At 37.6% G+C, this 17853-nt stretch overlaps 1 protein-coding gene across 1 annotated transcript; it reads right to left on the bottom strand.

Moving 5' to 3' along the window:
* Positions 1-1231: 1231 nt before the first annotated feature.
* LOC591131 (retinol dehydrogenase 8-like) lies at positions 1232-6400 on the bottom strand. Its single transcript, XM_030983350.1, has 4 exons — positions 6136-6400; positions 3816-3995; positions 2423-2516; positions 1232-1568 (listed from the first exon to the last, which is right to left on the bottom strand). Exons 1-4 carry the CDS (start codon positions 6398-6400, stop codon positions 1238-1240), a joined length of 870 nt encoding a protein of 289 aa, XP_030839210.1. The 3' UTR covers positions 1232-1237.
* Between the last annotated feature and the right edge of the window lie 11453 nt (positions 6401-17853).

The following is a 17853-nucleotide window of genomic DNA, read 5'->3' as shown; positions in this document are numbered from 1 at the left end:
GGCACATGTTAAAATAAACGGGGCACTTATCAAAGATGAAAAGGGGTAATTATGAGAGGGGGAAGGGGCACTTATAAGAAGGAAAAAGAGCATTTATTAGGAAGGAAAAGGGGGAGGTGTAAACATTAAAGGGGCACTTATGAGAATGAAAAGGAAATATTTTCATAGATGAAAAGGGGAATTTATGAGAAGGGAAAGGGGCTCTTTTTTAAATGGGGGCACTTATCATAAGGAAAAAAAGGAAAGGGGGCACATGTGAAAATATAAGGTGCACTTATTCGAGTTAAAAAGGGGTAGTTATTAAAAGGGAAGGGGCACTTTTTACAAAGAAAAAGGGGATCTTGTCAGAGCAAAAGGGACACCTCTCAGATTTAAATAGGGCGCTGATTGCAAAGAAAAATGGGAACTATCAAAATGAAGGGGCACTTATCAGAGGTGGAAAGGGGAAGGGGCATTTTTAACAATGAATAGGGGCACTTGTCAAAGTAAAAGGGGCACTTTTGCTATGTAAAAAGGGGCACTTTTTAGGTACTTGAAAAAGTAGGGGGCACACCTCTTGTCCCCCGGGAGCGTTGCCTCTGCTTTGGAGTCTTGGACGTGTAGGTTTATCCTAGTCCGTTGACGGCGACGTCGATTGAATGGCTGCGACGTCGGATGCTAATACGAGCGTGACGAGGGAGTTCTTAGACGATGGTGTCGTGAAGACCGGACTATAGGATGTCGTGAATCTCACACGAGGGTAGCCTGAAGATCGAAGAAGAGGCGATCGAGGAACTCTGACAAGATAACGGCCACAACTTCAGATATAGTCTCCTTCCCAGATTTATTTCAGATTTTTAAATCATTCATTCTATTGTATTTCCAACAACAAAAAATATGAGAGGATACAGTGAAAAAAACAAAAAATGAACTAACATTTTAAGCTGAAAGACACAAGATGTTAAAGCTACTTCAAAATTGCGTCAGTTGTATGTACATGCTTTTACGTTCGTAAAAGACGCGGTGGGAGAGACATTTATTCACATAATTGCGACTTAACTATTGACATTACTGTTTACTAGGTTAATGATATATGTTTATTTTGTAAATGAGTATTATTTGTTTTAACTGTTCTGTATAAACGTTATAAACGATGTAAACATGTTCATGATTATTCAGGGCCGCATGGAAGACCACTACATGTTGGTGATTGGGCTTCCCTGTCAAAAGATTAGAAATAAATAAAATTTATCACTGTTTATGATGAATATCCTATTCGTTTAAGGTTCCCCGCGACTACACGTTCTCCCGTCAGGTCGCTCAAATCCCTCGCCATGTTCTCCCGGACGAGCTCGTCTTTGAGGAGGTGTCTGAGCACGGGCTTTTCCTTTTCCAAACACCGTTCCTGGATCGCCTTGGCGATCTCGTCAGCGCTTGACATCTTCGACACTGAGAATGAGCGTTGAAGCCTAGCCAGATGACGACGGTCCATTTCATCGATTTCCTCGTCGCCCACCAGGTCATTGACGCTGTCACACACGTCGTCATCCAGGCCGGTACCAACGCGACCGGGCTCCACCAGACAAACTCTGAGAAAAATGAGAAATGGTGTAAATGAAAAGAAGAAAAAGCGAAATAAGGTTATAAAATAGTTTAACAAGAAATGTTAGCCCCGAGATTTGATCCCAAGGCGTTTTTTTACACCGCAACATAGCTAGTAGAAAGAGATAGCTGCTATCAGGGGCGGCGATTTTTTTTGTTCATGACCTGGGGGGGGGGGGCGAAATGCGAGGGACGGGGAGCAAGGTAAATGAGAGGGGCGAAGGTGACGGAAGTGACTACCCCCTCACAGCTTTTTGAAGTATAGTTGTATTAAAAATTACATTCCTTAGCAGATTGGGTCACTGAACCTGTCATAAACTGACAGATCACTATTGATGATGAGCAGAACTATAGTAAAATAAAATCAAGCAATATTATTTTTCACACTTCACTTTTACTTTGCCGGTCATTAGTATGCAGTCCGAAGGTTTGTAAATATTCAGTAGGTAAAGTTTAGTAAGTAGGGAGCTTCAGCATGGATGGGATTTATATTTTACACTCTAGGCCTCTGTCATGTATATGTACATTGATATCGCTATGGGAGTTGAAATGGCAAATATATAGACCCGATGTGGTAGTGAACTATACTATTAAAGCCAACCAATATTAATGATGAATGGTTTGACACCTTGTTGAATAGAATGTTAATCTTTCAACTCATATATTGAACGAATGAAAGACATTCATTATTTGTTTTATACAAAATCGAAGAAGATCTAATAGAACGTTAATCAACCAATTATGCTTTACTCCTTATATTAGAGACCAATGGTAAGTTTTATGCAACAGGGCCCATGCAGGTGATGTATTATCTCTCTCAATTAGCTCTAACTATACCTACCGAATATTGAATGGGCGCACACCAGCAGCCAGAGATTCGAAAAAGCCTTCAATTGCGAACTTGGTCGCACAGTAAAAGTCGTAGTATGGTCGCCCTGAAGAGATAGAGAGATAGAGAGAGAGAGAGAGAGAGAGAGAGAGAGAGAGAGAGAGATCGAAATATTCAAACTACTAACATGTGTATAAAATTCACCTTCCTACAATATTTCAAGGAAACCTCACTCCAAGAAATAACTATAGTTATTCTGAAAGATTTATTGTATTCTTGCCTATCAATCTACAAGATTTTCCAACAAACAAAACAATGTAAAGTTTTTAAACACGACATGACCATTTTCTTGATAACGTGACGTAATATGCGAAGTTTTTTTATCAAGTAAATGTTTTCAAATGTATGGATGCTTCTTTCACAGGGTGTGCGGTATTGCCGTTTTTCATTCACCTGCTATTGCTATTATCCTTTGTACTACATTTGGGGCTCTTCTGGGGCAAAGGTTTCGCATAAATGAAATAGATCTGTCAACTGCTATACTCTTGTATGTTCAAATAAGCGAGTTACTGTTATACGATGGGTTTGCAAAAGTGTACTCAACTTTGGTGGCTCCTCATTAAATGATCATAACCAACATTGAACATTGACTTTGAAATTTGTTTCATAATAAAGAGTAACTTCTTTCCTGTCCAAATACACCATACTCATAATATTTCTGCCACGGGTGACTGAGCAAGAGTTTCAGCCCAAACTTGGTTCAAGGGCATTTTGATAATAATTTTGAAAATCCTGCTGCTCAGTTATCCGTGGCAGCGCAATCATGAATATGGTATCCAGTGGCGGATCTAGGGGGCACAGGGGGCACGTGCCCCCCCCCCCCGGCCAAAAAATAAAAATCAATCATGAATATGGTATCCAGTACGTGGCGGATCTAGGGGGCCACAGGGGCATGTGCCCCCCTCGACCAAAAAATAAAAAATAAATTCTACCCCCCCAGCCCCATGTGAGCTAATTTACGGTCGGAGTGATTTTCAAATTTTCGGGAGCAAAAAAAAAAAAAAAAAAAATTGGGCCCCCCCCCCCCCCCCCTCTAAGAAATCCTGGATCCGCGCCTGGTATCATTAGACAGGGTGTTATAGTCACGCGTTTCCATGAAATTTGACTATAAGTCAGAAGCTACGAAAGTTGGGTACACTTTTTACATACGCACTGCTAGTCAAGCCTGCCTCTTTAACAGCATTTACAATGCACAGGAGAGAGAGAGAGAGAGAGAGAGAGAGAGAGAGAGAGAGAGAGAGAAAGGAAGAGTTTATGAGTGTATTTAAATTATGTGAGATAGAGAGAGAGAGACATTGTACATGTATGATATAAAAGATAACCACGTCATTATTAAAGGCTCTACCTTGTTTCCCGAGACCGCTTGAAACAGCAACAATTTTTCCAGCTCTCTTCTCTTTCATATGAGGCAGGACTGCCTGAGTGACCCTCATAGTCCCGATCGCATTCACGCTAAAGATTTGATCAATCTTTTCCCGCGGTATCAGTTCGGGAATCCCGACGACGACCAATCCTGCGTTGTTAACTGTGAACACAAAAATAAAAGGCAAATAATGTGGCGTTGATCAACCTTTCATTTGCCACGGGGAGCAATACGGACAAAATAGGCACAAATTGATAGAAAATATGCACCATAAATTATATTAAAATATCTTACATAATTACCCATGTTATTAACATTAACAGTTTTTATAAAAAAATCAATACAGTGCAGGTTGTAATCTTTATGTTCGAATACTCCAGAAACTTATTTCCTCCGGCGCTCCTCAGACTTTTTGTTTTCCAACAATAGATTGCCTTCGTATCCGACACGAAACTCTCAGAACGTTCATTCATGGACCTACTACAAATGGACACTTATCGGTACCATAATAGATTCATGCACCTGACTCTGTCAAAAGTATCATAATGCCATTCTAAACATGCTTCCAAGCTTTGATTTCATCACGACCGCCGCCAGTCAGCCATAAAAGAACCAGGGGGTGTTTCACAAAGATCCTAAGTTGAACTTATCTCTAAGTTGGACTTAAAAATTATGGAAAGCCACTAGCATCTTTGAAAATATTTTGTAAAAGTTATTTTGAAAGGCATTAATTGTTTATTCAAATCATTCATATTTTCTATCATCAAGGAGATTTCATGTTCTGGAGGTGGAATTTATAAAAAGTCTAAAATACTTGAATTTCTGCTTTTGAATATATTTCATTTTAAGACTCCAATGGCTGTCCATAATTTTTAAGTCAAACTTAGAGTTAAGTTCTACTTAGGATCTTTGTGAAACACCCCCCAGAACTGTGCCGTGAAGAATCTACAAAATGCATGCGCAAAAGAAACTTAATCGCTTAAAATCACGGAAATGCATGACCTATGGAATAGTTTTCCAATTACTGTTCACTTATGTACTACGATATGTTTTTTCTAGGCTGCCATGGAGCGCAAATAATTATACAAATCATAATTTAATAAACACTCCAAAAGCATGCACTCGCACACATTCTTGAATATGCCCATACATAAGCAAGAACATGTACAATGTATAACACGTTTCATATATAGACATTCACTTTAATACATATTATATACATTTAAACTTTACGTATTTTATTTTATGCCTTTTTAGAGAATTAACTATCTTCATTATGTGGCTGATATGGCTAATAACTTTGTTTCTGATTATATAAATTATAGTTTGGTCGCCCATATATGTTTCTTTCCTAAGGCCGCCCCCGCCCCCCCCCCCCTCACCCCACTCCGAGAACGGACGGACCCCATGCGTGTTGCCAAAATGTCCTTTTCGTAACAAAAGAAAAAAGGTCGACCCGTATTGACTTTACACACCGGACTTTTGCTAAAAAAGGAAGGGGGGTGCTGAAAAAGGCTCGTATACAAAAGAAAAAGGTCGAGCCGTATTGACTTTACACACCGGGCTTTTGCTGAAAAGGGGGGGGGGGGGGGGGTCGGTTGGAACACGAATATGCGTACCCTAAATAACACTGAGTGGGGGGGGGGGGGGGGCCGGGAGGCCGCCATCACGTTCAAGCTCATACTTTTTTTTCTTCAATTTTGCAATGATTTGTCAACTATTTGTTTTTTTTTCATTCAGAGGTTACGAGTATTATTATCTAATCGATTAATATTATGTTATAATTGTACATGTATTTTGACTGTAAATAATTATGTACCTCGTTGTACATTCTCCTGTATTATTATGTTGCAAAATGCAGACAAAAATCAAACAAACAAACGTGTCAGGCATTTCAGAAACAAACGGGTGTTTTGCACAGACCACGACGCATTCGCCTATTCACTTTAATTTGAAATTTTGCAATGGAAGTACCCGATAAAAATACAATGTAGCGACGGGATATTACTTGAATGGCACTGGACTGGTATACGTGTTGAATAGAAACAAAAAACAAAACAAAACAACACAACAATAACAACACCACAAAAAGCACAACATAAATGATGCTTTTGTTGTTGGAAGAAACAGAAATAAGTTCCCAGATCTTGAATTTATCAAGTACTATTCATACCCACGGTTAAATTTTCATAATTATGAACGAAGAATTAAGCAGATATAAGGAATTCATCTTAAAGTAGGGTCAGGGAATAAAACAAGTTAAAAAAAAAAGCAAAACAAACAACAAACAAAAACGACTTACTCAAAACATCAATTCGTCCATATGTATTGACGACGTTGTTCACCACGTAAGAAATATTCTCATCGTCCGTTACGTCCAAAGCTTGAATGAAAACCGTTTTATAGAGAGCGTCGCCCACGGCAGCCACCAACTCGGCCTTTTCCGTCATCGCAATCACGGTGGCGATGACGATGTACCGCTGATCGCGGTCGAGGGCGAGACGCGTGGCGATGGCGAGTCCGATACCCGCCGAGCAGCCGGTAATGAGTACGATTTGAGGAGCCATGATGGGGTGAAATCTTGAAGTTATGCCGGAGTATGCAATGTTCTCGATGGGGTCAAATGAATACTATGCCTATGAATTTTAAGGTTGGTTTACCTTTATATAATATGAATGGCGTGACGCAGGGGCGGGTCCAGTCGGGGGCGAGTCGGGGGGGGGGGGCGGTAAGAGGACACTTTTTTTTTTTTGTCTCGAAATTTGAAAATTTGACATTTTTCTTCGTTGTTTTGTTTTGTTTTTTTAATTAAAAAAAAGGGGGGGTTTAGGGGGGTTTTAGGGGGGGTTTACATACATAAAAATATCAAAGGGGGGGTTCAACCCCCAGCCCCCCCCCCCCCCCGCGTACGCCCCTGAAGCTATAGTTAGGTTCACCTTTTGATACGCACTGTAATCGAGTTATTTGCGAAGTGTCACCCACGTTATCATTTCGTACTCAATATCAAAGAAGGACAAATAGGAAAACCACTTTTTCATAGCTGAAACGACAAACACAAAAGATTCTTCCGCAGAATCAATGAGCCATATTTTCAAAGATAAATATGAATCATCACCTGTCCGTGATAATGCAAAGAGCAAGACCATCAAAATAACAATCTATAGCATACCAAGCTAACGTCATCGTTGAGTAGAAAATTGTTTGGAACCAGCAAGCTTGACAGCTTAACCATTATGCCGTCACACGTACGTCGGTACTGCTCGATATTTCAGGTTATCCTTGTAACCATGCAGACCGACAGCCCCCAAAGGTCGACAAATCCACGTGACCGGCATTCCAAGAGACCGATAATGTAGGTCTCGCAGAGAGATCACGAGACCGAAATCCACAATACGTATAGTGTAGGTCTCGTAATGACTAATACAGAGCCAAAAGAACGACAGTCCAAGAGACCGAAACATGAAGATCGCATGATCTCTCATAAAGGAGACCCCGAGACCGACCGTCCTAGAGACCGAAAATTTAGGTTTAATGATACCTTGGAGAGAAAAAAAAATCGTCGGAAGTCTCATAAACTATCTGATAAAGTTTAAGAAGGCCGCCATCGTTGGTTGCGTGGACTCTTGGTCTAGTGGTTATAAAGTTGGCACTTTTTGTTATATATTTTTTTAATCTTCTCCGTTTTGTCTGCTAAAGGTTAGGATCCTACGTGAAAATAATCATTTTGCAAGAACTTCTTATAATTCATCTTAAGGCCTACAGGTAATTTCAATTTCTATTCAATTTCTTTTTAAAATATGAATATTCCTCACTTAACAATGATTACAAAAATAATAATAATGACGAATCTATTCTATTTGTATCATCAATTTGTTTGCAAGTATGGAATATGTAATAAGTTATGATCTATTTTACTGTGTAATATTTGTACTTGTATATATCTAAGTTTTGTTGAAATGCTTTTTAAAACTGAGCTTGTAAAACTTGCAATATAATTTAGCTTTCGGGCTACCATTTTGCAGTTGTTCACCCTTTTTAAAGGTGCAATCCTGCACCCTTTAAAAGGGTGCCAGATTGAACTTTTTAGGGGAAATAGTACCCTTTATGGTTCATTCCTTCACCTTTAGGGGTGCAAACCGATGCAACACTAGCAGCACCTTTATGGGTTCAATCCTGCACCCTTTAAGAGGGTGCCAGATTGCACCTTTTAGGAGACATGTTAGTACCCTTAATGGTTCAATCCTGCTCCATTAGGGGGCAAACCGATGCAATAGCAGCACCTTTAGGGGTTCAATCCTGCACCCTTTAAAAGGTGCAATCCTGCACCCATCATCGAGGAATACTGGTAAAATTTGCTCGTACACAAATACATATTAAACATGCATGATGTTTCTTGGTTAGTAATCATATAATCAATATATCTATTGCTAAAACGTGAATGTAATTGTAACATGATCAGACAAAATAATCTATTGGTTAATGATTGCCAAAGGAAAATGTGCATTGTCATAATTTGCTTTACAAATCATGATAAATGTATTTTTATGTGATTACGTGGAAAGTAATCATGAGTATGCATGCAATATGCAAACTTTTATTTTGCACCCTTTGTTTGGTCGATAGGGTTCATTTTTGTGGGAAGGGTGCAAAATCTTATATTGCATCCTTTTTTAAAACCCCTTTTCCTTCAATAGGGTTCATTTTAGTAGTGGGATGACTATTCCGGAAATAACAGGATGTCAACTGTTGTCTAAGGACTGCATGGTCAAGCACGGTCAAGATCACACTCTTTTCTACTTTCTCGTGATTAGTTTTCATTGTTTCGACTCAATTTCGACTTGACCCTACAGGATGGAAATGCTCATCAACATTTGAATGTGCAGATGCCCCCTTTTTTCAGCGACTGATTCATTGCTAAATCTCTATACTCATCCATGCGTGAATGATATGATTATAATTGCATATAATATTATCATCTTGAATATGATTAAGTTATTATAATTTCATATTTTGAAAGATAAGTTTGTATTTAACATATTGATTTCGAAATATTAATTATAGATAGTGTCCACTTTTGTTGTTGCCGAGTGTACCTTTTCACGTCATTGGACCATTAAACTAAATAGACCATCTTCATAATACACTTCAAGGTGGGAAATAATAATATTTTACGAGCTTCCCCATTCTGCGCATACCAGTTTGAAAGAAGAAAAAAACGTCTGAAGAGGACCGCTCTTGATATACACACTCACTCATACTATAGATAGGTAAACAGACGAGCTCCAACAAGGGAAATGTGTTCAATTTTGTTGTTGTTGCTGATTCCTAAGCATAGTTAATGCTGAAACCGATGCCACTAACTGATTTTTGAAAATCTTCGTCCAAAGTGCCCACAGTTCATACTTTAGGGGTCAACAGGTGTTTATATGCATTTAAGGAGAAATATTTTGGCTGAAAATGTTTGTTTTTTGGTGTAGAAAACCCACTATGGACAATACGATTAAGTCCGTATTCGTGTCTTTCAACTTAGGAGGCCCTCGTTTGTCCGAAGGTTCGTTTATACGAAAATTGACAACTTCAAAGGGTTGTAATTCCGAAACACAAATTACCAATACCAGGGGGTTCACGATGCCGAAAATGAAGTAGAGTTCAAAGTTCAGAAAATGAAACAGGGTTCATAATTTTTAGAAAATTAAATAGGACCCTGAATCGTTTTTCGGAATTACGATTCTTCTCAATAACGAACCGTACTGTCATAATTGGAATTCTATACATTCTATCTCTCAAGGTAGCTTCTCCCAGCTCAGAGGTTGATTGCAACATGTATCCACACATCTCTGTTTTCTGCCATCATAAGACACTCTTACAGTGTCATTCCACTCCGTGTCTTTATGTTCCCCTTCCAAGTTAGTTCTTGGTTTACCTCTTGGGCTGGTACCTTCTACTTTGGCTGCCAATAAATCTTTTAACATTCATCGTAGTTTTGGAATCATGATTTTTAAGAATTATTGATCTTCGGAAAAACGACTTGTAACTTTTACTATTTTGCTATTGTTTGATTATTATCATCTGGATCGTCCTTTTTACAGGAACTAATGCAAGGTGGACAAAGCGTTTTCTAGGTCAAATTTTGAAGCATGGCTGGCTTTCAATTGAACGAAACTTGTCAATAAATTGTTTAGCCCATTATGATAGGATGGCTTTGCCTGACCCAAATATATTCTACAGTTCAATGCATTCCGAAAAGTTGGCAGGTTTGACCGATTCGAATAATTATTCAGTAGCGGATCCAGCAGGATTCCTTGGTGGGGGATGGGCACAAGTTCAAGAATTCTGTGACAATGTAATGATATAAAATCCCATCACCATTTTTTACCCATTAAAACCTTCTCAATAACGAACCGTACTGTCATAATTTGGAATTCTATAATTCTATCTCTCAAGGTATCTTCTCCCAGCTCTGAGGTTGATTGCAACATGTATCCACACATCTCTATTTTCTGCCATCATAAGACACTCTTGCAGTGTCATTCCACTCCATGTCTTAAAAATGTTCCCCTCCCAGTTACTTCTTGGTTTACCTCTTGGGCTGGTACCTTCTGCTTTTGCAGCCAATAAATGTTTTAAGATTCATCGGAATGATGAATGCAATATCATTTTCGGAATTACCAGCCTTTGGAATTTGAACCCTATTTCACTTTCCGAATCACGAACCTTTGGATAACCGAACCTTTTGAATGTAGCAAAAAAAAGTAAGGAATTACGTAGCTTTTGGAATCATGATTTTGAGGAATTATGGATCTTCGGAAAAATGACTTGTAACTTTTACTATTCTGCTATTGTTTGATTATTCTCATCTTGATCGTAATTCTTACAGGAACCAATGCAAGACTAAATGAAGCAAATAAAATGAAATGAAAACTGAATGACGCACGCTATTAAATACGTGCGTTGGTTTATGATCAAAGAAGACAAATCGTATTCTAGGTCAAAATGTTATGCAAGGCTTGCTTTCAATTGAACGAAACTTGTCAATAAAATTGTTTGTTTAGGCCCATAATAGGTCAATAGAATGGCCTTATCTGACACAAATATATTCCAAAGTTCAATGCATTCCGAAAAGTTGGCAGGTTTGACCGATTCGAATAATAATTCAGTGGCGGATCCAGGATTCCTTTGTGAGGAATTGGGGGGGGGGGGATGGGCACAAATCCAAGAATTCTATGACAATGTAAATGATAAACAATCCCATCATCATTTTGTACCTATCAAAACCTTCTCCTTAACGAACCGTACTGTCATAATTGGAATTCTATACATTCTATCTCTCAAGGTATCTTCTCCAAGCTCGGACGTTGATTGCAACATGTATCCGGCATGTATCCACACATCTCTGTTTTCTACCACCTATAAGCCCAATACGTACGTTCTTTCAGCTATATATCTTTCTAGCTATATTTCTAAATTTCCTGGGGGACGTGTCCCCTTATCAGGCCCAGGATCGTCGCCCCTGTCCATGATTACTACCAACATAAGCTCAAGCGAGTTGGTATGAGCTGAAGCCAAATGAATGGCGAAATAAGAGTTGTGGAGCGGCCCTCTACCGTTGATAAAAAATTTGACTTTGTAGCGCAGGGGCTGTTTTTAGCGTTTAACTTTGAATCCGTGGCTCGATTTTTTTTTCCTTCTCTCTGTATCTTTTGTCTTCTTTCTTTTCTCCTTTTTTTCTTTCTCACTTCTCCTTTCTTTTTTTTCTCTTCTTTTCTTCCTCTTTTTCCTTCTCTATTTTTGCACCGCCAATAGGGGGGGGGGGGGGGGGGTGGCCGCGGCCGTTTCGCGCCCCCCGGCCCCCTGGATCCGCCACTGGAGAGAGAGAGAATGAGTGAGTGAGTGAGAAAGATTAAGAAACACAAAAGAGGGGCGGGGGGGGGGAGAGAAAAAGAAAGATGGGTAAAAGAACAAAATATAATACATGTATAACGATAATTAAATAAATATCTTGAACAAACGATAAAGTAGGAGGAGGAAGGGGGTTAGGATTGGAGGAGTTACAGCACACACTGTAGACTCATCAAGCAAAATGAATAAAATGTCTGACATTGCACAAATTCTTCTCATAATCCTTAATTTATGTTTCGTCAAATAGTTCACATGGAATGAAAATAATATAACGTAGAAGACTTCGGTGGTCTGTGTGAGATTCTGGCCTCAATTATCATCAATGGTTTGGAACTCGGGCTCGGGCGCCATTTTTACGAGTCCCGGATGAGGTGCAAGCCTTCCGAAAACATTCCCATAGCCCTATACGATTTAAACAAATCCGGTTGAGACGATGTGGAAAAAGGTTATTAATCATTTAGAATGTTCGAATTCCGGGAGAATATAATCTCTTTGTTGACGTTGCAATTCATCACTTTTTTTAGATGAAATTTAATGGAGAAAGAGAGAGGAGATTTGCAAAATTTGGATCCCGTCAAAATCCATTCCTCTTTTTTCCTATTATCGGTTTTATAATAATCATTTTTATTAATACCACTTTCAAAGATCTTCATTGATGGAATTTAATACTAATGTAGGCTATGATGTTCCGTTATGCTAATTTAACAAATCCCCCTTGAAGACCTCACAGAAATTTTCTTCAACATAGTCGATTATTCCATGCATCGAAGCTTTTTAATACCTTGCCCAACGATCTCAGAATTATAAATGCTTCTAAATCTTACTACATTGAGATTAGTAAAATTCAAGATATTTGCTCACTTCTTTCATCTCGTATAGATACTAATTTGTTTAAATTGTTTTTCTCCCTTTGTCACTATGATTCGATTTTGTACTTAAATTTCTGTAAATATGTTCATTTATTATAACTTGCATATTTGTTTGTAAATTGTATTTTCGTTGTTTTATATTCTATTCGAATTTTATGTAATCACGGCCTCGCTGAAAAACAGCCTTTGCTGAATGCGGGCACAATTTTTCTAATTGTTTTTAGCCGTGAATAAATAAAATATCCATACCAATACCATACCAAAGATATTTGTTATATACCTTTATCTTCCAAACACTCAAAGTTAAACCGATAGTTTATGGTTTGAGACTAAGATTCCGAAAGCAACGTTAAAAATTCATAACCAACCCTAATCCTAACCTAAGTGAAACAACATAGGGCCTATTTATCTGTAGAATGAAAGGATATTTAAAGAGATTCTAATGTGACAAAAAAGCTAAGCTTTATGTCTGTGGGCTTGAGCAGACATAACGAAAGACGATTAAGTATATACTTCAAAGTCGGCAAGGATCTCCAGCAATAACTCTTTCACTTCCTACAGTTACAAGCCAGTGTTTCTTCTCTTATTCATGATCACCTTTTTCAGAAAATGTCTAGACAATTTGAAATTCTGAGCAAGCCGCCGCCGCAATTGTCCAACGAATTGACCACGGTTAATTCGATGTTTCCATGACATAAAACAGAACCGAACTCGCTTTATCCCTATATGTTTTGATGAATAGCCTTTTAATCGTCTGACACGATCATCTCAAATTTCCTTTGAAAGTCAACCTTCGGCGATGGTTTTCATTTTCTCTTTGCTTGTACCACATATCAAGCAAAGTTTGTTTTTTCCCCTCTCCGTTTGTTAAGACTTATTTTTGTTCAGAAAGCGTTTTACCCAACGCCCCCACCCTGTTCCTCGCCCAGCCATTCCTCTCAAAAGGTTCCTATGCATGATAATTATGACACATCGGTACTTGTGCTGTGATCTCTACCAAGACCAACCTCACTCTACTGCCCCCACAAAGGCTCAATAACAAAACACTCCTCTTTCGATTTTGTTTTCGTCTTCCAGAAGATTTATTTCATTTATGATCGCCCTTTGAAGGCGCCGACAGTGTAAGGTTTGGATCGTGCATGAATTAGTACCGGGTACAATTCTCAAGTGTTATGACCCTCTACTCTACACTGTATATCCCTCCAAGGTTTATGTTTTCTTTCACTGGAAGCTAAGCAAGGTTAAAACATCTTTTATTTGATTTGTTTACCCGTTTATTCTTGAAAGCGATACCCTCATTATGCGTAATATATTCCACCTACAATGAATATTGTCAAAATATCTGGCGCTATAATAATTTGTGCAAACGTCTGACATTGGTAAAATGACGTCACGTACATCGTATTACCACAAACTAATTGGAAAACACTGAAATAGTGTGGTGTTGGCGATCATGACAAAATAAAAAATGAGCACAGCACAATATTATACTATACGAGATACGACATGCGTTATGTGTCATAGTTAGATTTCTAGATTCGACGTGAATGTTTCTTATAGGAACAGTATACAAACACGAAGACAATAATAACGGAACTCAATGCATGACGTTATAGAATCATTATTATACACAATCAAAGCAAAAGATAATTGTTCTCATCTATTTTTGAGTAATCGTTAACAAAATGAATAATCAGTGTTTATTAAGAAGAAGAAAAAAAAATTGGTGATGTAGGCCTACAATTTCAGCTATGATTTTGCTTTGTATTGTCAACTATCTCCGTAACACGAAAAGAAAGAAGAGACATGAACGCAATGTTTTTGAGTACAGTAGAGAGGAATTACAAGTAAGTGTATTTCTTTTTTTAAACGAACATTAGATGGCGCTAGACCTCATACCTGACACGCAACATGAAAAAGCAAAATTAAAGGACAAACTGCCAATACATTATCAAAAATGGGAAAATTTTACCCCTTAAGGCAGGGGAACTGATTGTATTATATTGTAATTCCTTTTTCCTGTTCACTCCCTCACTTTCTCATCGATCCGGATACTTACCTGCTATCGTGTTTGCTTTGTTGTTTATATTATATTTTATATTTTTATTTTTTTACATAACGGTATAGTTAAAGACCTCTACTGATACAAGACCCTTATATAGTTATAATAAAAAATGCACCATAACATTATATGTAAATATAACAAATTTTGTTATCATGGTTTATGAAGCAGCACCTTCACCTTATACTTTTTGTTTATATAAAAAAATCTTTGTTCAGATTGCTTAATGTATATTGAATTAATTAATTTGCTTATTATGTTGTAAAAATTGTTCCTTTGTATATTGTGGTATCCAAGTATTACCGTCACCTTTTCCTTTTTAAAGGAATTGGAGCATATTCTGTACACTTGTTTTGAATGTGTACTTTATTAGTTTGGATACTCATGGAAAATATTTTTTAAAGATGTCTGTGTTTAAAATGTATGAGACAATGTACTACATGTATGTTTATACTGTAAGAACAATTGTGTTCCTATTCATCATTTTGTATAATTATGAAGATCTGAATAAAGGCAAAAAAGCTTTAAAAAAAAAAAAAAAACAGATAAGTGCAAGAAGTACTTTGATTAGATCAGTCTGTATTGTTGGAAAGGATAGGATCAGGCCTCTCCCTCTCTATATATTATACAAGGAGAATTAACCGAGGCCTATACATAACCAGGTATACTTTGTGTTTATAAGTTTTGTTTCGATGCAGCTATGGAAACCATTATCAGATCTTCAGGCATATCCATGCAACATGCTTATACATAATATACAATCACTTCTTCAATATAAATATTTATTCAAAAAAAGTCCCTTTCAAGTTGTTGATTTATGATTAATATCAATGGGAATATGTTTTTTAATTTCATTAAACATTGAAGATAGTTTAAAATATATTTAATACAAACAAATTTATCTTTTCATATCTATTTATCTATGTCCCATAGCTTGGAGGCCATTCAGGGGCCCCGCAAGCTCAGGGGTTTTAGATTATTGAATATCTTATTTGTGTAAGTCACTAATTGGCGTGGGGTCCAGGGGGTCGGAGCTCCCAGAAGCTCAGGGGTTTTAGGCCTTAAATTACGGTCAGATGATATTGATATTAATACAAATATACATTTTTTGTATCTGTATATTTATGTTATCACGTAACGCCAAATTCTTGTTATAGTTGACGATGACTTCAATTTCATTTTTAACTGACACCTCTTGATTTAGCACATAAATAAAAACAAAGTATGTAATTATGTTGAGCAAAGTTTTATTAACAATAAAATGAATCGCAAAAGTAGTAAAACAACTATCCAGAAATTGGCAGGGGCAGTAATCGGGCAAAGTTGATAACAGTTGTTTATTATGTTTCTTAGCTATCCCTCAATCCACTGTACTCATCACCAATCACTAAACCTGCACGCTTTGTGAATGACTCTATTATATCTCTTGTTTAAAACATTACACTTGCAGTGCAGAGGTCCATCGAATATAAAGGTAAATATAACAGTAAGTTATTTGTTGAATCAAAGAACTGGTTTAGCGCCATCTCTTGTTTTCAACATTACAGTAATACATAATGATTTATCTTGTTGAACTGTTCATTTAACAGAATAAAAACAAAATAGAAAGATAAGAATTAAAAAGGAGAGAAAAATATTGATTTTACACATATATTTTCATGGTTTTAATATAAGACCATTTTTAGATTTTAGAGTAAAAGAGTTCGCTCTAATTACAACAGAGGGAACATTCACAAATGCACACAAAGCTCGTAAGCTAATGGTTTAATCTGATGTGTTTGCTAATTTTTTTTTATCCCCATACGTTGTGTTCACGTGGGTTGAAGAAACACTTTTTTATCAAACACTTGCCTGAAATTACTCTTGCATATAATCAAATAGGCCTATCATGTTCACATGCACTGATATTGTGAACATTCTAAGATCATTTTGATTTTCTTTTTTGGGTCACACGATCGAGTATAGGGTGATTCAAGTTACAACCAATTGATACTAGTATTGGAATCGCTCCAAAATAAATGAGACATGGGCCTCTATCACATTATCATTTTCTGCTCCTACTTCCACTTTAACCTAATCCGCCTTTCACAAGTTTTATTTTTGTAATTTGTTCATTTGTTTTTTAAAATAAAAAGTCTGTAACACTTACTATGGCTTATCGAGTCAACTTTTCTCTCTCATTTGAATCATTTCTTGGAACATCTAACACAGTCCTTATAACTATTGTTAACTGTATTTCAGAGGCAGCGCTTCTGAGGAAGGGGGGGGGGGGCAGGGGGGCAAAGTGCCCCCAATTTTTCAGGTATCCCAAAGTGTCCCTTTCCATTTGTAAGAACTGCCCATTTCCCTTATAATAAGTGCCCCTTTTCCTTTTGATAAGGTCACCCCCGTTTTTTTCATAAGATCCCCTTCACTTTCTCAGAAATGTCCCTTTTCACCTCTATAAGAAATTAAAATCTGATAGGTGCACTTCTCCTTCAAAAGATGCCCCTTTTCCATTCTCACAAGTGCCCTTTTTTCATCTCTGTTGAGTGTCCCTTTTCAGCCTGAGGTGCAAGAAGTTCCCCATTTTCACCTCTGATAAATGCCCTTGCTACTTTGACACGTGCACTTTTCCCATTCCCCTTAAGTGCCTACTTTTCTTTTCTCCATAACATGTACCCCTGATTCAACGTGACTTAGAGCCCATTTTTGATTTTCCCCCTAGACTAGCTTGCTCGCTCGCATTTATAGTTGTTATAACCCGGGATTATAATTATGTTACATATAAAATAATTATGTTCAATCTTTCTTCATTAGATTGTGCTTAACACTCATCAAGGTTTATTTGTTGTCCTCTTTATAAAAATGTTCGCACTGCGACCTCACAAATCTTAACATTTTTGCTTCGCTCGCTCGAAAATTAATATTCAGACCATCACGCCCAAATGCAAAATAAGCAATATCTTGGACCACTGACGTACAGAGAGAGAAACGATTATTGATGTCATCGTTGGTAGTGTAATAACAATTTATATGACGATGTTGTGGTATATACCAATGTCTAGAAAGGGTGTATGTTCACTTTGAGGTTTGCTTTTGTAGGTGCCCCTTTTGTCAGAAAGTGCCTTTTTGTTGGTGCCCCCCCCCCACTTTGGAAGACGTTTCACTGCCCCTGCTGTATTCCATGTTGTAAAATAATAACTATAAA

The sequence above is a fragment of the Strongylocentrotus purpuratus genome, unplaced genomic scaffold, assembly GCF_000002235.5.
Source record: "Strongylocentrotus purpuratus isolate Spur 01 unplaced genomic scaffold, Spur_5.0 spur5_contig_829, whole genome shotgun sequence".
NCBI classification, from domain to species: domain Eukaryota; kingdom Metazoa; phylum Echinodermata; class Echinoidea; order Camarodonta; family Strongylocentrotidae; genus Strongylocentrotus; species Strongylocentrotus purpuratus.
The sequence above is the reverse complement of the archived record's forward strand: the minus strand, read 5'-3'. Positions and strand labels throughout refer to the sequence as shown.

Coding starts and splice junctions, on each gene's coding strand:
- LOC591131 (XM_030983350.1), bottom strand. CDS start 6,400: ATGGCTCCTCAAATCGTACTCATTACCGGCTGCTCGGCGGGTATCGGA. Junction 2,517..3,815: donor AAGCGGTCTCGGGAAACAAG/GTAGAGCCTTTA, acceptor CTATCTCTTCAG/GGCGACCATACTACGACTTT. Junction 1,569..2,422: donor GTGCGCCCATTCAATATTCG/GTAGGTATAGTT, acceptor CATTTTTCTCAG/AGTTTGTCTGGTGGAGCCCG.